The sequence below is a fragment of the Cnephaeus nilssonii genome, assembly GCF_951640355.1.
Source record: "Cnephaeus nilssonii genome assembly, chromosome: 16".
NCBI classification, from domain to species: domain Eukaryota; kingdom Metazoa; phylum Chordata; class Mammalia; order Chiroptera; family Vespertilionidae; genus Cnephaeus; species Cnephaeus nilssonii.
The window spans coordinates 50,639,944-50,662,222 of NC_137087.1; the positions used below are offsets into that span (position 1 = coordinate 50,639,944).

At 47.8% G+C, this 22,279-nt stretch overlaps 1 protein-coding gene across 1 annotated transcript; it reads left to right on the plus strand.

Annotated features, from left to right (window-relative positions):
- Window positions 1-259: 259 nt before the first annotated feature.
- DUSP5 (dual specificity phosphatase 5) lies at window positions 260-15,195 on the plus strand. The gene is made up of 4 exons (XM_079793398.1): window positions 260-853; window positions 5,643-5,791; window positions 9,549-9,768; window positions 12,759-15,195. Exons 1-4 carry the CDS (start codon window positions 475-477, stop codon window positions 13,163-13,165), a joined length of 1,155 nt encoding a protein of 384 aa, XP_079649524.1. The 5' UTR covers window positions 260-474; the 3' UTR covers window positions 13,166-15,195.
- The last annotated feature ends 7,084 nt before the right edge of the window (window positions 15,196-22,279 follow it).

The following is a 22,279-nucleotide window of genomic DNA, read 5'->3' on the forward strand; positions in this document are numbered from 1 at the left end:
ACCGCGGCGCCGCGCGTTCCTGACACCCCCCTGGCCGTCCCGGGTGATGCGCGAGTGAGTCTCTCGGCGCAAAGCCGCAGAGAGCGCCGGGGCGGAGCCTCCCACTTCCTCTTTCTCGGGCTGACTAACCCTGCGCGCCCGCCCCGCGCGCCCAGCCCCCGGGGGCGTGGCCACGGCCCGAGGGGGCGGGGAAACTCCCCCTCTCCGGCCTTATATGGGCAGCCACGTCACGGGCCTCGCACTCCACTTAAGACGCGGCGCTGCCGGCGGAATCCCCGGCTTCTGGGGCGGCGAGTGGCCGGGCCAGGCGCCTAGCGTGCGGGGCGGGAAAGAAGAGTTGAGCGACCGTTCCGGGCTCCGGCTCCAGGCTCGGTAGGCCGGCCGCAGCCCCGCGGGCCGCCCTCCTGTGTACAGCTCGCCGGCGGGCACCCTGGCCGTGCGCACCTGCGCGGCGCGGGGCCGCTGGGCGGCGACATGAAGGTCACGGCGCTCGACGGGCGCCAGCTGCGCAAGATGCTCCGCAAGGAGGCGGCGGCGCGCTGCGTGGTGCTGGACTGCCGGCCCTACCTGGCCTTCGCCGCCTCCAGCGTGCGCGGCTCCCTCAACGTCAACCTCAACTCGGTGGTGCTGCGGCGGGCGCGCGGCGGCGCGGTGTCGGCGCGCTACGTGCTGCCCGACGAGGCGGCCCGCGCCCGGCTGCTGCAGGAGGGCGGCGGCGGCGTGGCCGCCGTGGTCGTGCTGGACCAGGGCAGCCGCCACTGGCAGAAGCTGCGCGAGGAGAGCGCCGCGCGCGTCGTGCTCACCTCGCTGCTCGCCTGCCTGCCCGCCGGCCCGCGCGTCTACTTCCTCAAAGGTGAGCGCGTCGGGGCCGCCTGTGCCCCGTCCTCTTCCCCCTCTCCGCTTCCCCCTCCGGGACGGCTCCGGGGTCCCCTCCTGGCGCCGGGCGCCCTCCGTGGCCCTGGGACGCGGGAAGCCTCCACTTGCCCGAGTCTGCACACTGGACTCCACGTGCGCCGGGGAGGGCACTGCCCGTGTGGGCGCCCCCCCTCCCCACCCCGCGTTCCTCGAAAGCGCCCGACAGCTTGGCCGCCTGGGTGGGCGAGGTGGTTACGCAGTCGGGGGCGCTGCTGCTTGGCCGTTTGGGGGGGCCGCCAGCCCGGGTGCGGGCTCGGCCGGTCTCGCTGGGGCCAGGGCGCTGAGCCTTCCTGATAGACAGACGTATCTGACGGAATCAGCAGGTCGCGACCCCTCCCCAGGAGCGTGGCGCCACGGGATCCTCCTGTCCTCATCCCTCCTGCCTGGACAATTAACATACTTGAGGCTGTGTCTTCACCGACCCCTCTTGCCTTTTTGACCCCGGCGAGTCCCTCCCCTCCCCTTCCTTTCCTTTTCATTTTATTGCTTTTTATTGTTTTCCTCCGGCCTTCCCCTTTCCCCTCCCATACCTTTCTCTCGTTTAATTTGGAGTTAACAGCCTTCCCACTCTTTTTTACCTCCTCCCTCCCTGGCTTGGGATCGCCCTGGGTCCTGAGCCCAGCGGGGGTGGCTGGAGAGCCAGGCCCTGGGAGAGGTGCCGCAGGGTTGGCGGCCGGAGGGGATATTCTGTTGCCTTTGGTTTGAGACCCCAGAAGCGGTGGCACCAGTCCGCCCGTTACACCTGCTGCGGAGGTGACTTTGACTTAACGGTGGTGGGTGGGTGATTAGCTAAACGCCGGAGCCTCGATTCCTGGCTTATTTCCTCTGTCCGCTCCCTCATGCCTTGTATTTGAGTCCTTTGTAACCTCCAATGTGCGGAAGCCCTGCCAACCCTGATGCCCGAGACCTTGAGATGTAACAGTGACGTGGTTCAGAACTCACGTGCAGTGAGCTGAGAGTGAGGGCCTGGCCCTAAAACCTGGCAGTTTGGGGAATCTCACACACCTCCAGGCCAGGAGATTCCTGAGACCTTTATTGGCACGTCTGGCAGACCGGCCCCTGTTGGTTCCCAGGGAGATGGCAAAGGCAGATGATGATGATCTTCCTTTTCCAGCCAGCTTCAGTCCCACCCACACACCCCTCTCCATGATGGAGGGAAGCCCTCCAAGATTGCAAAGGTTTCACACATGGCTCCTGATTTCTCTTCCTGATGCGGTTTTTGTCTTTTGTTCTTAGCAGTGACTGCAGGAAAAGCTTCCACCTCTCCATTAGCATGAAAGATAGGTTCCAGGAAACCCCTCCTGGTCCCATCTCTGCCCCCTGCCCCTCTCCAGGAGGGCCATGCTGACAGTTTAGGGGTTATTGCCACAGGAGGTAGGCAGCTCTGTGACTTACATCCCAAGAAAACGAATGTTTAAAAATTTTTTTTAATGAATGTAACATACATAAGTAAAACTTGGAACGGCACAAAGGCTGTGCAATGAACAGTGGGTCTTCTGACACCCTTAGAACCCAGTTCCACTCCCGGAGACAGCCATCAACTATTACTTGCTCATCCTTAAAGTTAATTTTGCACCAGTTTCTTTTAAAAATATAATGATTTTGTATATTTCCTGTCCCTCTTTCACCCAACTTGATCTCGGGAGATTTGTTCCTATCAGAGCATTCATGTCTGGTTCACCTTTTTAACCAGTCCCTTGGTGACAGCCGATAGGTTGCTGCTAGCCGCGTTATTTGAAACAGTGTAGTAGAGTATACTTTTATCCAGAAGCTTCTGCATGAGCACTATCAGTAAATTTGGAGACTTGCGAGGTCAAAAGTTATGCGCATTTTGAATTTCAGTAAAAATTGCTTGATCCTTATAACACTACTAAAGCTTACGTTGTTGCCAAAGAAAATGTTTATTTCCTTACCTAATTCATGTCCATCTAAGAGTTCAGGTTTAATCTAGTGGCATCTCAGATCTTGGAGGGATAGTGCCTTTGGCATCCCTTCATCTCCCCCCAACACCTAAAAAAAACCCACATTCAGTCATGAGTTGGTGACCAAATGGCCTTGTCGGTGCATATTTATATCTGGTGTCCATGCACTCTGCTCTGCTCCCCTGGCAGTGTGATGGTGATCGAACACAGAATCACTCTGAAGAGAGTTGAAGCAGCCAAAAGAATTGCCAAGGCTCTCAAGTGAGGCACCAGAGAGGAATGTTCTGTCTCTCCCCGCCTCTGATGGGAGTGGGTGAAAGACAGAGACCGGCTAATCTGGAGGACTCCTCCTGACCCCAGCTTGAGGAGGCAGGGCCCTGTTTTATCTGTCCCCCAGCGACACTGAGACTCATTGTCTGCCTGTCTTATTTTGTCAACAGGCAGACAGGACCCAGCCTACACCCGCACCTCCTTTCGTTCCTCCTGGCAGCCAACTCTTAAGTGCTCTATTTAAAGCCAAGAGATGGGGTGGCCAGAGGCTTCTCTTTCCCAAGCCTCGTCCTGAGGTTTGGGAGGGCCTGGGCCACTCTTCATCCAGATTCCCGTCTCTTATCACTTAGTTTGTCTCCTGGAACCCAAAATGTTGAGGCACAGGCACAGGAAGTGATTTACTAACTTCCTCTTCCAAGGAAGCTCTGTGTCGGTGTAAGTCTGGCTTCTCTCTGCCTCCTAGGAAAGAAGGGGGCCAAGGGTTAGGACTGGGGGGAAGGGTACACTACGCCAGGAATACCTGCCTCTGTCCCCCTCCAGCGCGGCCTCCTGTCTTCATGACCAGGAACGTGGCCATTGTGGAGGACCAGAAGCTCATCTGGGGCGGCCCAAGGGGCGATTTGTTGAAGTGACTATAGGGGAGATTTGGGTGTGCTAAATGGGGGCCAGGGCAGTTCCAGCAAGCTGAGAGGAAGCAGTAATGGCAAGATGACTCATTCGAGGAATTGGCTGCGGCTTCTGGGAGGGAGCTGGAGACTGCCATGTAATCCATTAACCATTTGTCTACCGCGGGGGTTTAAAAAGCCACCATGTGGCCCTGGCCTGTTTGGCTCAGTGGATAGAGCGTCGGCCTGCGGACTGAAGGGTCCCAGGTTCGATTCCGGTCAAGGGCATGTACCTTGGTTGCGGGCGCATCCCAGTAGGAGGTGTGCAGGAGGCAGCTGATCGATGTTTCTCTCTCAGAGATGTTTCTGTCTATCCTCCCTTCCTCTCTGTAAAAAGTCAATAAAATATATTAAAAAAAAAAAAAAGCCACCATGTGCTCCACTGTGGGGCTCTCACAACAGGAAAAGACAGAAGAAAAGGGGAGGCTTTTGGAAAACACATGGCCTCAGGATGCATATTTTTAATTGATGATTTGACCCCCCAGTGAATTCTCTGGGCCAGAAGATGGCAGAAGCTGGATTTTGGAGGATCTAGGAATTGCCTTAGGTCCCTCTGGATGAGAAGCAAAGTACTTCCCCAAGCAAGGCCGGCCTGCTCACCCACCAGCCCCCGGCATTCTGAGACTTCCAGAGGCTAGGTTGTATGGGTTCTTCCCCACTGAGTGTACTGGGCCTGAAAAGCCTTATCTGTGTGTATACGCTCACATTTCTGTGGCTTCGTTAGAGGTACTTTTTTACCTTAAGCAACCCATTTGGAGAATTTTAAAGGTAATATTAAGAATGTTTACAGAATCGTACCTGTCAGTTCAGCAGTTTGAGGGCATGCGGGGAACAGAAAGGTCAGGAGGGAAGGGTAATAAGGAAATATAAAGGGTGGGTAGGTGTTAATCCAGGGGACAGTTTTTATTTATGGGGGCTGAGATTTAAGTTCAGAAGGCCCCATTCCTGCAGTTTGGTTTGGAAGGTAATAACCTAGATTGATTACTCTAAATTGGACCTATGGAGAGAATTCTCAGCAGTGTTCTTAGCACCTTAGGAGTGAGAAAGGCCAGGGCTGTTTTATTGCCCTGAGTTTAAACCTCCTATTAGCCCCCATTCCCTTAAGCATGGAGGGGGTTTCCTCTATAATCCAGTTTAGAGCTGATGAGCTAGGGAAGAAACAGACCAGTTTTGGAGTCTCTTTCTTGAAAATTAAGGAAATTCTGCATAATCACACCTGCATTTTAGATAAACAAGAGAGAAAATAGCTTTGGTTTTCTGGAGGGATTTGGTTAATATTTTCCAGATGTCAGATATATATATTTCCTTTCACAGTTTAAGCTGCTTCTGATAGACACAACAAGTTAATCATTGCCTCTCTGACCTATAGCTCTTTAGGAGTGAGTGTGTGTGTGTGTGTGTGTGTGTGTGTGTACACATCCCATTTATATTCTATAAAGGTATTAGTTGGTTTGGCTCATTTTTTAATGTGACCAAAATCTATATTAGCCTATTTTTATTTTATTTTTATTAATCCTCATCCAAGGATATTTTTCCATTGATTTGATTTTTAGGGAGAGTGGAAGTGAGAGGGAAAGACAGAGAGAAACATCCATGTGAGAGAGACACATCGATTGGTTGCCTCCTGCATGCACCCCAACCAGGGCCCAGGCCAGAGAGGAGCCTACAACCGAGGTATGTGCCCTTGACCGGAATCAAAAACCCCGAGACCCTTTGGTCCGCAGACCAACGCCTTATTCACTGAGCCAAACCAGCTAGGGCAGCCTAATATTTTTGACTATCCCACACTCGGGGTATTGATGAATTGTGGGCATTTTCTGACAGTGAGAAATCAATGCTTATGTCTGTTTGTCTTGTTTTTTTCTTATAGGGGGATATGAGACTTTCTACTCGGAATATCCTGATTGTTGCGTGGACGTCGAACCCATCTCCCAAGAGAAGATTGAGACCGAGAGAGCCCTCATCAGCCAGTGTGGGAAACCAGTGCTCAGCATCAGCCACAGGCCAGCTTATGACCAGGTATGTGGAGTGGAAGTGCCGTCGCGGCTGCTGGCTTCCGTTCCTTCCTCGGCACCCTGACTCTTCCTCTCCCTGCTCCGCGGCCCCGGTTGCTTGTTTTGCGGATCAGGGTTTTGGCAGAGCCCTCCAGCTTTAGAGAGCCTCTGTTGCTTGCCAACTTGAGATTCCATCCAAGAGTAAACGGGCTTCCTTCCAGCAAACAAGCTGACAAGAGCAAACGAGCCACAGGATGCTTGACGGTTTCTGGAGAAAAGAGGAAGTGAACGATGTATTGTTATTAGTTGGCCTGGGAGGTGCAGAGAAGCTTCCAAATACTGGTTTAGGTTTCCCTGAAGATGTCTCAGAGCTGACTTTCAGGCTTCCTGTGTTGTCCTTCTTTGTAATTGTTCATGCTCTGCAGTTTCTGCACACCAGCCCAGCTAGTACCTGTCAAGGTGTGTCTTCCTGGTATTTTAACTGAATGAGGTGGGAGTGGAGGGAAGTAGAAGGAGGGTTGTAGTGAAACTACAGTTTGCATGGCTGAGCAAGCAGGCTCATCTAAGGGTTTCTGATGCTTATATTTCCATTAAATTCTGGAACCAGCTGAGATCAAGACAGACCTAGAGGATTGCGTGTTTCTATAAACGTGTGGGTTTTCTTTTTCCTTCAAAAATTGGACTTGGTGACAACTCAATAAAGGAAGCATAAAGTAGAAGGGAGGAGGGTGAGGAAAAGGGAGGCAAGGACCCAAATCTGGCAGAAACCAGAGATCAAAACCCACCTTCCCAATTTTACAGAGGGAGAAACTTTCATGGCTGGTGAGGTGTAATGGATTTGCCAAAATCCTGCAGCTGGGTCCATGGCAGCACTAGACCCAGATCCCCCTTCTCTTAACTCCCTTTTCTAGTTTTCAGGGCCCTGTTCTGTTTTCCACACATCTTCTGGAAAAGGGCCCTTTTAATTTGGTGGGAGGGTCTTTTCAAAAATCCCCCCCCCCCCCCCCCAATTAAGAACATATCCAAAATCATAAAAAGGAAGATTTCAAATGCTGCCTAACCTGCCAGCTGCCTGCCATGAGCAGAGCTTTGCCCTGGGGATAAATTCCAAGTAAAGCCAGGTGACCTTTCCTTGGATGGGATCGTTGGTCAGGAAGCCTATTAGCTTGGTGTGGTGCCAGGGTTTTTATTTTGTTTGTTTTCCTTTATCAAAAATACACTCTGTGATGAACCCTCAGCTTACAAGCCAAGGGCATCCGGCTTAGCTAGATTTCTATTTTTGTTTGTTGTTTGGGTTGTGTTTTTTTATCCTTGTTTCTCAGAAAATGAAAGAGAAACAAGAACTTGCAGGATGTTGTAAAAGGGCCACAGACCTTTGGCCCAGCGAGGACTGGGGAGGCCCTGCTGTGTCTCAAGGTTCCTCTGGGGAACCCCCTAGCACTGCTTCCTAGAAGCCAGGCGAGGCCCTGTTAACCTTTGGGGTTTCTGTAGGCCCTAGCTTCTTCCTCTTGATTCTAAACAAGATTCAGAAAAGAAAAGAAACAGTTTCAGGGGTGTGTTGGGCTAAGCTCCAGAAGAAATTGGATAGAATTCCGGGCCTGGTTGTCAGCGTTTTCCAGGCACTAAAGTGAAGATGAGACTATAGGTGCATCTAACTAAAGTGTTAAGCCCAGGGGGCAGCCACAATAAGTCCTAATAAAAATAGTCATTGTTACTATTAATACCTTTTGCAAAATCCTCTGTAACAATGATTTTCAAACTTTTTCATCTCATGGCATTAAATAAATTAATAAAATTCTGTGGCACACCAAAAAATATATTTTTTGCTGATCTGACAAAAAACATAGGTATAATTTTGATTGATATACAAAATAATAATAATGTAATTACCTACTTTATTATTTTTTGTTGTTGTTGCTCCAAAGTGACTTTTTAAAAAATCAGGTGCCTATAAGGGTTTCTGGTACCAAGAATTAACCAATCAGATACAACCTTATTATTCCATGTGACCAATATGATGCAATATGGCCTATATAGTTATGGTTCAAGACAGGGCGTGCACACCAGACGGCTATTGTGTTGGCTGTTGTCAATTTTTATTTGACAATCTTAAGGAAAAACAGGTCAGTGCCCCTGACTAAATAGACAGGTATGGCATGTTTTAAAAATTCTTGTGCCACGCCAGTTGAAAATCACTGCTCTAGAACTTTCTTCCAAGTGGCCAAACTGGTCTTTGCCTAAACACTTGACTTCTCAGGAAAGACAAGGCAAATACCAGATGCAGGGTAGTGTGAGCATTGCCTGCTGCTGGCCCTTGTCCCGTGCTCCTTTTCCGAGTACGGGTCTGGCAGAGTTTCCATTCTACTCTTGTTCCAGCACGGGAAATGGAAACACAGGAAGCGGATGGATGATGTGGAAAGGGCTCCCAAAGACACAGCCACTGTCCCTCCAGCCCATGGTTTTCTCTCTAAATCTCCAGGGAATCCCATTGTTCCAGCTACCACTGACGTTTGTTTGTTTGTTTATACACTGAGTGTATTTATTTATGCACCCAGGAAGCTGGCCCCGAAACTTAAATATCCAGCACAGAGCCTTGTCCCTCCCAGCTGTGGATGGGTGCAAGAATGGGTCCTAGAGCCCTTGTCTAGGGCAGTGGAACCCAGGGACCAGGGTGGGATGCCCCTGAGCCAGCAGCTGCCAACAGCAACAAAAGGAAGAAAGGAGATGGGAGACCTGGAAATGTTAAGACTGCCAGAGTCTGACCAGCATTAGGAGTTCTTTTTAGCTTTGCCTCGGGGGGTAGGTAGGTGATCTCTGGTTCTAGTGGAGTCCTCCTTAACTAGAAACCTGATCTGTGGGTGGCCTCCCAAAAGAAAGAGGATATAAGCATCTCTCACCAAAACCTTCTGCTCCACATGAAGATGATCAGGGGTGGGGGAAGCCCCTCTGCTCGTGGCCTCATCGCTTTTCTTTGTCTGAGGATTCTGGGTAGATAGTGACTATTTTCACTTCTAAGAAGCAACTTTTTAGAGGGCCAGGGAACGAATTTTAGCACCTCTGAAATCTGATGCATCTTATGATCAACAGTGTCCTAGCGGGTGCTGGTGCTGGTGCTGGTGCTGGTGGTGGTGGTGGTGAAGGGGGCCTAATATATGGTGACAGAAGATGATTTGACTTTGGGTGATGAGCACACAGTGCAATATACAGATCCTGTATGATCCTGTGAACCAATGTCACCCCAATAAATTTAATTTAAAAAAAAACAAAAAACAGTGTCCTCAGTTTGATGAAATACACTGTACAACACGTCAGGACTGTAAGGGGAGGGGGGGAGCTCATCTATGGAACACTTTTCCATTTTATCTAGAAAGAAACGGGGCTGCCCCCCAAGTTGAGGGGCTTGCGCTGGTGCTCTCAGGCCTGCTAGAACTTCAACACATGTATCTCCATTCCCCCCAATCACGCCCACTGCTTCTCACCCTCATTAGCACAGGAAGGCTGCGGCACCTCCTACCTCCTCACTATATGTAAGAAAACGAAAATCTTCACGTGGGCTCTGCCGTCACTGAGTCACCAGCAGTAATGTAGGGTAGAGAGTCTACCAGGATGGAGGCTTCACCCACACCCTTGGTTGGACGGCCTTGGCTCTGAACTCTCTCTACCTGGAAACCAGGAAGGGAACCTCCCACCGTAAAACAAATAGGTCAGGGTTGTTTTGTTTCCTCTCCCAGGTGAGCAGGCTAATCCAATATTTCCTGCTTGTCCTTTGCCCCTGCTTCCAGGGCGGCCCAGTTGAAATCCTTCCGTTCCTCTACCTTGGAAGTGCCTACCATGCATCCAAGTGCGAGTTCCTCGCCAACCTGCACATCACGGCCCTGCTGAATGTCTCACGGCGGACCTCCGAGGCCTGCACGAGCCACCTACACTACAAATGGATCCCCGTGGAAGACAGCCACACGGCTGACATTAGCTCCCACTTTCAAGAAGCAATAGACTTCATTGGTAGGTTCAGCCATTCCCCCTCCGCTGTTCTGGGCGCCTTGTAGGGACGCAAGTTCTTGGATTTTGATGTACTGATGATGGCGGTTACCTTCACAGAGAAGAAAAGTCTCTTCTATATGCAGCCATCAAGAGTTGGAGCCAAGAAGAGAGACAGCCACCCAAAAGGCAGAGGGGAAGATTTGAGTTGCTATTAATAGGAGCTTTAATTTGCACGATAAATTAATATAATTTTATGGCAGTTTTCAACTGCCGCCCTCGGTATGGTTTCTAGCTGGGCAGGAAGCACAGCGTGTCCGTGCGGAATCTCCACACAAGGGAAGCAGGGGAGAGAAAGAGTCATCCTCGCTGTGCTTCTACGCAGGTTGGGATATTTTTAAATGCAAACAGAAGGACTGAGAGAGCACTACTTACGCACTAAGCCCCAAGGGCCCTGGCAGCTTTCCACAGTTTTTAACAAGCTTTGGGGGGCAATTTGTTTTGCATTCCCAGCTAATTTTGGATTAAAGATAGCACTTGACTCAAGCCCCATGCTTTGTGCACAGAAAAGTTGGCATCTTTTGCGTCCTTTCTCTGTTCTGTGAGTCAGTTACCATTTTCTCTGCTGTGCAGGCCTGGTAGCCTCTGTTCCCTTGGGCCTTGGGCTTCCAGCTCCTCCATATAGCTTGATTGTTCTCCCATTTGACGTCTCTTTCGCCCATTCCTCCTCCCTGGAGGCTGGGTTGACTTTTTTTCTGTCTCAAATTTGCAAGCCCCACTCTCCAACCTTGTGGTCTTGCCTTCTAGGTTCCAGGGTCCTCCTTTCCCTTGAGCACACATAGCTATTGCAGCCGAGATGTGATTTTCCTGTGTCTTGTTTGGAAGGATCTTGGCGGCAGGGGGGGGGGGGGGGGGGGAACGCAGAAAGGCAGGTGTCGGGCACAGCAGTAATTACTTAGTGTAGGTAGCAATTAAAGGGCCCCCTGCAGCCACATGATGGCCCCCTCTGCTTGTCACACATGATTTCTGCTTCATGGGAAACCATCCAGAAACTGACCAGAGGCAAAAGGCTAAGCCTGTCCCCTGAGCGACTCGGCTGAGATGGTTCCTTTGGAGTCTCAGAGAGGCAGCCTAAATGGTGGGTTCAGGGTGGGAAAGCCTGGACTTGTTCCCCCTGCCCCTGGGAATGCCTTGCCCTTCTCGGCCTGATAGCTACTCAGTGAGGTCATGAAATCCGCCCCCATCCATTTCTCAGAAGGCTCCCTCCCCATCCTGGGTGTGTATTGTGTCCGTTTGTATACACAAACATACACACCCACAACGTTATGAAAGCACAGGATGCTTGTCCCCAGTCCTGCTCATGGAAGGAGGGACTAAGGCTGAGCCATGCCCTGACCCCTTCCAAGGGGAATGCCACAGAAGTGCCACGTGGAAGACAAGCCCCGAGGGGTAGAGTGGGATCCAGAAGGCCTTTTGCTTTTTTTGGCTGTGGTATTGGGCCAATTAAAAACTAGACTACAAGGAGGCCAACAAAGGAGCAAAGGAAAATGAGAGTCATGACCCTGTGATCCTAGGGACTTGGGGCCCCCCCTTTGAACTAATATGTAGGACTTTTTCCTTTTGAGTCAGAGACTGAATTGGGGGCACCTCTAATGAGCTACAGTGGGGTGTTCTTAGATGGGGAAACTCCAGGGTTCCTCTTTGACTCCTCAGAAATTTGATATTTCAGATCTTGCAGATTCATTTGCAAACTCCTTGAATTTGAGGAGGGAGGTGGGTGAGGGCTGATTTTTATTATTTGCCCTTCAAAATCTTAAATGTTTTTGCACACTATGGCTTTACACAGTGCCACGTATATCTAACTTCCAGTGATGTAATTGTTTTTTTAGTAGCAAGAGAGGGACTTGGAAAGACTATATTTTTAATGGTTTTTATTTAATGTGTATTTATGTTTAACCTTTTACCCCTTACCATTTTTTTAAAATATATTTTATTGATTTTTTACAGAGAGGAAGGGAGAGGGATAGAGAGTTTGAAACATCGATGAGAGAGAAACATCCATCAGCTGCCTCTTGCACACCCCCTCCTGGGGATATGCCTGCAACCAAGGTACATGCCCTTGACCGGAATCGAACCTGGGACCCTCCAGTCTGCAGGCCAACGCTCCATCCTCTGAGCCAAACCGGTTAGGGCGTACCCCTTCCCGTTTTTAACAGTTGTAGGTCTTTTGGGGGCAGGAGTGGAACAGAAAAGGAGGGCACCCTACCCTCCCTTTTGTCATATTGAGCTCAAGAATTCTGATGGTGGTAGCTTTATAGCAATGCCTCCCATTGTTGTGCAAGATGGAGTTTGCGAAAAGTCATTTATATCCATCTAGTAAGCGTCACTTAGCCAGGGCTATAATTAGTGGCTCTGCACTATATATTGTATGTTTGGTAGTGGGAACCCTGGGAGCTGAGCCAAGCATCCCGCCCTGGCATAGCCAGACAGGATGCCTGGAGGCCAGAAGGCGTCTACCAAGATGGGGGACTAGGTCATCACCATTACACTCAGGCCCTGAGAGGCAGGAATTGCTTCTCTAAGTCAGTCTTTGAACCTGGGACCCTTTCAGAAAAAAATGTGCGTAGCTGATTAAAATTGGCTTGCAGGTGAGCAGGCTAATCCTCAAGGCTTTTCCAATGCCCTCTTGAAACCCATCCATGTTAAGGTGCCATCCCCAGGAAGGGATTGCTCCAGAACCTTCAGTGGTAGAATCTGTGCAAGTATCTTAGAGCACTGGGAAGCAGCTCTAAGGATCGGAAAGGTCCTACATGGGGAAAGACATTGGTGGGGCCCCAGAAGCTCTGTCCTCACCAGTGGGGATTAAAGACGGGCAGAAGTCTGGTGTAGGACTACAGCTGCTGCACAGTCACGATGGTTTGAGAACTAGGTCACTTCTGTGTTTAATTCTTGTGTTTGGCATTGCCTTTGGGTTCTAATCCCAACTCAATCCCACTGTCTTTTCTTCCTTCCAGACTGTGTCAGGGAAAAGGGAGGCAAGGTCCTGGTCCACTGTGAGGCTGGGATCTCCCGTTCACCCACCATCTGCATGGCTTACCTCATGAAGACCAGGCAGTTTCGCCTAAAGGATGCCTTCGATTACGTCAAGCAGAGGAGGAGTGTGGTCTCGCCCAACTTTGGCTTCATGGGCCAGCTCCTGCAGTATGAATCTGAGATCCTGCCTTCCACGCCCACCCCCCAGGTTCCCTCTTGCCAAGGGGAGGCAGCCAGCTCTTCCTTCAGAGCCCATTTGCAGACACTGAGCCCTGATGTGCAGGGTTCCTACTACACATTCCCTACCTCGGTGCTGGCGCCATTGCCCACCCACTCGACGGTCTCAGAGCTCAGCAGGAGCTCCATGGCCACAGCCACATCCTGCTAAAACTGGATGGGGGAACCCGCCCAGCCCCAAGAACAACTGTGATTTTGTTTTTTAAAAAAAATGGTGGACATTTCATACCTGTGCAATACTGAAGACCCCCCTCTGTCTCGCTGCTCCGGTGGGATAGCGAAGGGTCCCCAGGCTTGCAAACGAACTTCAGACTGACCTCGGGGTAGGTTCTCGGGACCGAAGGAAGGCCAAGCCATTATGAGAGCACAGCTTGTGCTGACTACTGTACTTCCAGACCCCCCTGCCCTCTCAGGACTGCCCAGTCCTCGCACCTCAAAGTTCGCCTTTTCATTTCAAGCGTAAGGCAATAAACACCTGCAGCAACGTGGGAGAAAGCAGCTGCTAGACCCGGAGAAAAGGCAGTCAAGAAGCCAATTCATTCTGAAGGAAGCACAATTTCCACCTTACTTTTTGAACTTTGGCAGTCTCCGTGTCTGTCTCTGTCGCTTCAGGGAATAAGCTGATCATCTAGTCAGGAAAGTAACCCTATAGGGTTTGTAGGGACCCCGTATATATATATGCTGATTTGAACCCTCATATCTTCTAGAGATTCCCTCTTGGGTCCCACAGAGGCAGTTTGTTGAAGTAGCGAGATGTTGACACTTCTGAGTTGCCTTTTCACTGTGGGTTCTTCCCTGACTTTGGACTTTGGCATGACTCTTACTCATACTTGAACCTTTCTTGTTACACCTCTACTCAAAGCAACTCTTGTGTCATTTTGAAGAGAGTTCCTTAGACCATAGACCAAAAATCACCCATTTGAGGTGGTGGCGTGGGTGCCAGGAGAAAAGGGTACCTACTGTCTGGGTCAGTGTCATTGACACGGTCTTTCCACAGCTTGCCGTCCTTATATGTGCTTGTCTCGTCTCCTGTGACACTTGTTTTTCCCCCCCCACCCCTGGAGATTGTCTTCAAGATGTTGACTTTTAGGGTTTGTAGATTTCATAGTGTGGTACTACTTTATATTTTGTCTAGGTTACTTCTCCAGGGGAAAAGGCAATAATTTCCTAAAATCCATACAAATGTGAAGAAAAGCAGTATGTTATTGGTCGTCATTGTCATCGTTTTTTTATAGTGTTAAATAAAAACAGTAAAAAGAAGAACTTCTCCGTGTTGATGAATTGGGGTAAGGGAGGAATAAATACATTTAGGGGGCAACGAGCCTGCCTCACTGGGTTGATTTCCAAAGAAACTCGAAGGTGATGGTGGTGGATTGTAGCTGTAGACGTGAGGCTGTGCATCTGCTCACGAGCTAGTGATCATAATAATACAGAGTATGATGCTGTCCATTTGAGAGGCTTCCCTAAACTCACTTGCAAGAGAAGTCCTTGGGTGCATGCCGCACGGTGAGGGGATCAGCACGTCCACTCTGGGCTCTTCACTTCCATGAGCCCAGGCAAGGAATTTGACTTGCACCTCAGATTCTTCATCTATAAAATGAGCAAACTGAACCAGATGATCCCAAAAGTCTTAAAGCTTAAGACCCTGGATTCCAGCAAACCAGAGCACCATGCTTGTAGTCAGCCTCCTCCTTCCAGTACCTGGCACATGGCAGACACTCAGAAAAGGTTAGGAAAATGGCCAAGAATGGCGAAGCAAACTAGGTGAAGGTTCACCTTAAGTGCCTGCCTCCCCCTTTTTTACCCTTGGAACGAATTCTTCCAGGTAATTTACTCAGGAGCGGGTTTAAACCCAAGGCTGCGTTGACTTGCCTTCTGAGTAATTTCCTCTGTATTAACATCTCCCCACAGCGGGCTATGCCGACTCTTTGGGGTCTGTTTCCTAATCAGAGGGAACCGGGAGCTGGCTGGAATTTATGCCATCCCAGTGAGCTGGTGCCTGATGTGGGGATTCCAACCATACTCCTAGATGCTGGAAGGCCCAATGAGGCCTCCTGCTCTCCCACAGGCACCATGTAGGCGAATACCAAGATGGTGGCCAAGCCCAGGTAGCCCAGCTCTAAGCATCTCACCTCAAAGGCTTTGCTTGAGGCCTTGCTCTCCACGTGTCTTTCCTTTCCAGAAGCCTGCCCATGGTTCGGGACTGTCCAGGTGCTGAGTGGCGGCAGGGGCCTCAGGCTGGGAGAGCCAGGGAGTGGGAAGCTGGGTGCAGGCTGGGGTGATGTGCTACGCCGCATCCCACTTGCTGACATTTGCTTTATTGCATTAGAGTCTTTCTCTGAAGGGTGAGTAAGTCCTCTAAATCAGGCCTGGGAGGATTACTCATAAGCCAGTGAGTCATTGGAGGGTAAGCCAAGTGAAGCCCCACAGCTGGGGATGGCTCTGTAACTCTCATTCCCTTCACAGGCTCCCCATTAATTACAGCTCCATTTTGGCCAACATCAGCTTTACACTGGCTTCCAGTGCTGGATGGTGAATTAAAGTTGGTGTTTTCCCAGGTTCTTCATCCCCAGTATGGAAGAAACACCTCTCTTGACCTCTCTACATCATTTCAGGTAGAGATGTGTCTAGGAGAATAGAGATGTTAGTTCCCCCCTATTGTTTTCCCCTCAGATCCACCCTTGCCCCTGAACTGGGCCTAACTGGGGTAAGCAATGTATGAGCGGCCTCACACGCAGATGCTGGCCTGGGCCCTGTGTACCATGGTCTCTTTTGTGTGAGGCCTGGGGAAAATGCCCCATCTCCATACCCTGAAAGGCTATATGTATCTGAATTGTTGGTGGTTTATCTTCCGAACACCATAAAGCTCATGACTCCCCTTTTCCCTCCTTGCTCAGGCCACTAGACAGCTCAGAATCAAAATTGTAGCCTACCTCTGGCAATTTTTAAAAATATTTTTTTATTGACTTCAGAGAGGAAGGGGAGAGAGAGAGAAACATCAATGATGAGAGAGAATCATTGATCAGCTATCTCTTGCATCCCTGCACTGGGGATCGAGCCCACAGTCTGGGCATGTGCTCTGATGGGGAATCGAATTGTGACCTCCTGGTTCATAGGTCAATGCTCAACCACTGAACCACATCAGCCGACTTATAGGACCTTATACCTTAAGGTTACATCTTAAACCTCACTCTTCAACCAAATAATTCCTGGTTCTTCACATCTCAATTCAAACTTCACTTCTCCAGGGAAGCCCTCCAGATGCCCAGGCTAGTTAGATGTCCCAGTTCTATCTGTCATAGCTCCCTACCTATATCTTTTCTTCATATTTCACCAAACCTTAAGAAGTATTAATTTACCTATGATGATTGTATCAATGTTCATCTTCTCCAGACTAGACATACCAGGAGAGCAGAGATTACATGGCATTTCAAGAGGGACCCATCTGATTTATAGTAGGTTTTCAAACTAGTGTGTTTACAGATATTGGGCAATGAAGGGGTTGAGACTATGTTATATGAAGAAGAGTTGGGAAAGGTAGTGATGTTTGGCCTGGAGGGGAGAGCCAGTGATGTGTCTAACTGAAGTCGCATAGGGTAGTGTCTAGTAACTTCAGCTGGAGTTTCAAAAACCCGAGTTTGCATTCTGGCTCTGCTACTTGCTAGCTGCGTGGACATGGACAAAGTACTGCATTTCCCTAAACCTTGAAGTTATTATCCATAAAAGGAGAATACTAATTGAATCTACCTTGTGGGTACAATTTTTTAAGAGTAAATGTTATGAGAAATAATTGCCTAGTATGAAGTTAAAGACATAACAAGTCCTCAATGAATAGCGGCCATGATTATTAATTACAATAATTGCAGCAGTGAACTACCCACTGTTGTGAAGGTTTGGCAAGCAGAACTGGGGTTTCTATCAGAAAGGCTGTGGTGGAGAGGATTCAAACCTCAGGGCCTTTGCACGCACCCTTCCCTCTGCCCCATCCCTCCCTTCTTCACCTGCTCATGTATGGGCCTCCATAGTACCTCAGATTTCACTTCCTCAGGAAAGCCTTCTGAGATTTCAGGGTTCTATATTAAATGCTCTCCTGGCACCTGTCCCTTCCCTTCAGAGCAATATCAAAGTGGGAATTAATGATGCTCATAATTTTTATTTATTGATTGATTTTTAGAGATAGAGGAAGGGAGGGAGAGAGAGAAGAAAGAGCGAGAGCGAGAGCGAGAGCGAGAGAGAGAGAGAGAGAGAGAGAGAGATTAGTTTGCTGTTCCACTTATTTATGCATTCATTGGTTGAGTCTTGTATGTGCCCTAACTGGGGATTGAACCGCAATAATCTTGGCGTGACGGAACTACGCTCTAATCAACTGAGCTACCTGGTCAGAGCTAGTGTTCATAATTTTGAAAGATCAGCTTTATTGAGGTATAATTTACATAGTATAAAATTCACCTATTTTAATTGTAGTTAAATGATTTTTCAGAAATGTATATACTCAGTGATATAACCACCACCCCAATCAAGATATAGACTCTTATTCACATCCCAAATTTCCTTGTGCCCTTTTGCATTCACTCTTTTCCCACTGCAGACTCTGGCAATTAATTTGCCTTTTCTAGAATTTTATATAATTTCATACAGTATGTAGGTTTTTTAGTCTGGATTATTTCACTTAGCATAATGCATTTGAGATTCATTCAGATTGTCATGACTATTAATACTTTATTCCTTTTTATTATTGTAATAATATTGCATGATATGGATATGCCAATGTTTGCTTATCAATTTACCCATTGATGGACATTTGGGTTATTTCCAGCTTTGGGCTCTTATGGATAAAGCTGTTATGGACATCCATGGATGTATTTCTGGACATATGGTAAGTATATATCTAATTTTATAAGAAACTGCCAAATTATTTTTTAAAATTGATAATACCATTTTACATTGCTACCATTAATGAATGAGAGTTCTGATTGCTCCATATCCTAGCTCATACTTGGTATTGTCTGTTTTTGTGTGTGTGTGTGTGGGGGGGGGGGGGGCGGGTGTTAGGTTTTTGTTTGTTTGTTTTTTAGTTGAGCCATTCTAGTAGTATGTAGTGGTACCTCATTGGATTTTTAAGTTTGTATTTCCATAATTACTAGTGATGTGGAGAATTGTTTCATGTAATTATTGGCTGTTCATATATCTTCTTTGGTAAAGCATCTGTTGAAAGTTTTTAGATAAACTGTTTTATTATTGAGTTTTAAGAGTTATTTATATATGCCATTGATCTATATGTCTATCCTTATGCCAGTATCACACTATCTTGATTACTATAGCTTTGTAGTAAGTTTTGAAATCAAGAAGTATTTATTCAATTGTTTATTCTTCTTTTTCAAGATTGTTTTGGCTCTTCTGGGTCTCTTACATTTTTATATGAATTTTAGTATCAACTTGCCAATTTCTGAAAAGAAGGCAGCTGGGATTTTGATACAGCTTATGTTTAATCTGCTGATCAATTTGAGGAGTATTGCCATTTTAACAATGTTAAGTCTTCCAATCCATGAACATGGGATGCCTTTCATTTATTTAGATCTCCTTTAATTTATTTCAACGATTATTTGTAGTTTTTGTTGTACAAATTTTGTATTTCTGTTGTTCCTAAGTTTTTTTTATGCCATTGTAAATGAAGCTGTTTTCTTATTTTCTTTCTTTCTTTTTTTTTTTTTTAAATATTTTTATTTATTTCAGAGAGGAAGGGAGAAGGAGAGAGAGATGACATTGATCGGCTGCCTCCTGCACGCCCCACACTGGGGATCAGCCCACAACCCAGGCATGTGCCCTAACTAGAATTGAACTGAGACTCCTGGTTTATAGGTTGATGCTCAATCATTGAGCCACACCAGCCGGGCATGACCTGCCCTCTTAACACATACACACACCTCCACTGATGTTATATACCAGGAGAACCACTGGTTTGGGGGCCTCATCTCTCCCTGTTTCATTCTGTGCCTGTGTTAGAAGAGCGCATACACTGTTGATGCATGTGGTTTAGTGGCAAGAGCACTGGACTGGGAGCCAGGGCACTCTTCTCATTCCAGTTCTGTGGCTCACCAGTTGTGTCTCTTTAGGCACACTAGTTCATATCTCTGGGCTTGTTTCTCAATACTTAAGGTAAGGGGGTTGAATTAGACCATCTCAAAAGCTTCTTCAAGTACCAACATCCTATGAGTCTATGAATTGGTGACCTTGCTGATAGAGCTAATAATTACCTGACCTGGCAGGATAGCTAAGATTTATTTACTTTAATAATATTTATCAAAACCACAGAGCTTGGCTGCTCACTTCATGCTCATTTATCTTCTCTGGCTTCCTGTTTATCCCAAAGGTTATCTTTTCAAACCGCCCTTTGGGCTTATAAAATCTCCTTTGTGTTCACTCCATATTATTAAGTGAACAAAAAGCAGGTTACAAAACTGTATGTATCCCATTTTATTAAAAAACACATGTGTGTGTTTGTATATATAGATATAGACTTATACTTATATTAATGTTTACATTTATGTAGTCTGAAAGGATATGTATATCAAAATGTTAGAATGGCTTTTTCTGGATGGAGAAATAACTGGTGATTTTCATTTTACTTTTTCTTTCTTTCTTTCTTTCTTTTTTAAAAGAAGATACATTTTAAATACATTTTTTATTGATTTCAGAGAGGAAGGGGGAGGGAGAGAGAGAAACATCAATGATGAAAGAGACTCATTGATTGGCTGCCTCCTGCACGCCCCACACTGGGGACTGAGCTCACAAACATGGGCATATGCCCTGACTGGGAATCGAACTGTGATCTTCTGGTTCATAGGTCGATGCTCAACCACTGAGCCACGCTGGCCAGGCTTCCTTTTTCTTTATATATTTTTGTCCTTTGCAATTTTTGTCTGATGGAATTGCTTATATTTTTTATACTATTGCTTATAAACACAATAGCTCACAAGCCAATAAATAATGTCTCCTTTGGATTCAGGGTCTCCCTGCCCCTTTAACTTTGTCTTTGGTGTCTTCTCCTAGGTTGGCTACCTGTCTTTCTGTTTTAAAAGACAAAACAATGGGGGAGGGGGTACACAACACATGGGACAAAGTAATCAGGGATTCAGCCCTCTCCAACCCCAGCTTTTCCGCGATTCCCCACATTCCACCTCCATTCAATCACTCTCCTCTTTTTCTCTTTCCTTTTGTGTCATATTCCCTCTTTCCTCCCCCCCGCCCCCCCCCCCCCACACACACACACATCCAGTTTCTCCCTCTACAACAGGCGTCCTCAAACTACGGCCCGCGGGCCACATGCGGGTGTTTTTGCCGTTTTGTTTTTTTACTTCAAAATAAGATATGTGCAGTGTGCACAGGAATTTGTTCATAGTTTCTTTTTAAACTATAGTCCGGCCCTCCAACGGTCTGAGGGACAGTGAACTGGCCCCCTGTTTAAAAAGTTTGAGGACCCCTGCTCTACAATCTATGTTGAGCACTTCCAGCATTCATTCATTCATTCATTCATTCATTCATCATAAATTATGCATAAATCAGAACAATAACGGAATAAGCGCTTTGGTTAGAGTTGAAGACTGAGTTTCGAGTCCTGAATCTGCCCTAGGTATACCAGGATCATGTGAAAAGCACTTGGAGAACTGTAAAGACAGATCCGTGGGAATCGTCATTGCCAAGGCCCTGTGCTGAGCCCCATGGGAGAAATGGGGTGGGGGAGCCTCTGCCTTCAAAAAGTCTTGAGTTGTTTTCTAGGGAAGAGGTGTAAATGCAAAGGGGGCGGGGGAGGGCATTGAGGGAAGCAGAAATAACACCCATAGACAAGGAATGAATGACTGGATTCTGCAGAGGAGGGAGAAGGAAGAGTCAAAAATCACCAAGGGGTTTGGGGCCAGAAAAATCATGGGGCCATTAATCTATTTATCAATCCATCTACTCATTCGTCCCACAAATACACATTGAGCATCTGCCACCAGCCCAATACTGTCATAGATGCTGCAGATGAAACAGCGGACAGAACAGATAACAACCCCCTACCTATCCCATTTTGCTTACATTCTATGGGTCCACGGAGAAAAGGAAGTAAACAAGTACATAAACTAGATCATTTCCAAAGGCGATAAAAGCTGTGAAGAAAATAACACTGGTAGTGTGTCAGAGAGCAACGGGGGAGGTGACATTTGTGCTTCCATGCCATTAGCTGAAATAGAAGTCAGGGGCTGAACTGAGGCGGAGGATGGTGAATTTCATGGTAGAGCTGCTGACTCAGAGATACTAAGATTCACCTCCTAGTGAAAATATCTTAACCTTCTCTCAAACTGTGTATTATATTACCAGAGGCCCAGTGCACGAAATTCATGCATGAGTAGGGTCCCTAGGCCTGGCCGGCGATCAGGGCCGATCAGGTTCCCCGCCTCCCAGCCTCCCTGCATCCTCCTTCCCTCACTCCCTCAGTGCCCCGCCGCAGCTGGTCGCCCGCCATGTTCCGAGCCATCCCCTGGTGGTCAGTGCATGTCATAGTGAGCGAGCGAACTCCCAGTCTCCCGGTTGAACTCCTGAGGGGGCAATTTGCATATTAGCCTTTTATTATATAGGATTTTCTGGCTCAGAAACATTTGGTGGGTTTCCATTGCCCTCTGGACAAAATCCTAATTATTTTTATTTATTTAAATATATCTTTATTGACTTCAGAGAGGAAGGGAGAGGGAGAGAGAAAGGAAGAGAGAGAGAGAGAGAGAGAGAGAGAGAGAGAAACATCAATGATGAGAGAATCATTGATCAGCTGCCTCCTACACACCCCCTACTGGGGATGAAGCCTATAACCCAGGCATGTGCCCTGACTGGGAATCGAACAGTGACCTCCTGGTTCATAGGTCAATGCTCAACCGCTGAGCCATGCTGGCCAGGCAAAATTCCAATTCTTTAGCTTGCAATTCAAGGGCCTTCACAATCTCACCCGGCCTGTCCATCTGCCCGCTTCTATCTTCACAAGAACCTTCCATTCTGGCCTCAAAGGGCTCATCACCGTCTCCACTCAGGCTCTGTCCCTTTGCACCTCCATAATTGGGTCCTAGGAAAGTCTGCTGAGTTCTCTAGTTCACAACTGCCCTGCTCTTTTGGGGGCTCAGGCCTTTTCTCTACCTGACTGCCCATCCTTATGATTGTTTAAATGTCTCATAAGCAAGGACCTGACTCTTCAATAAGAATGTAGTCTCGCCGAAACCGGTTTGGCTCGGTGGATAGA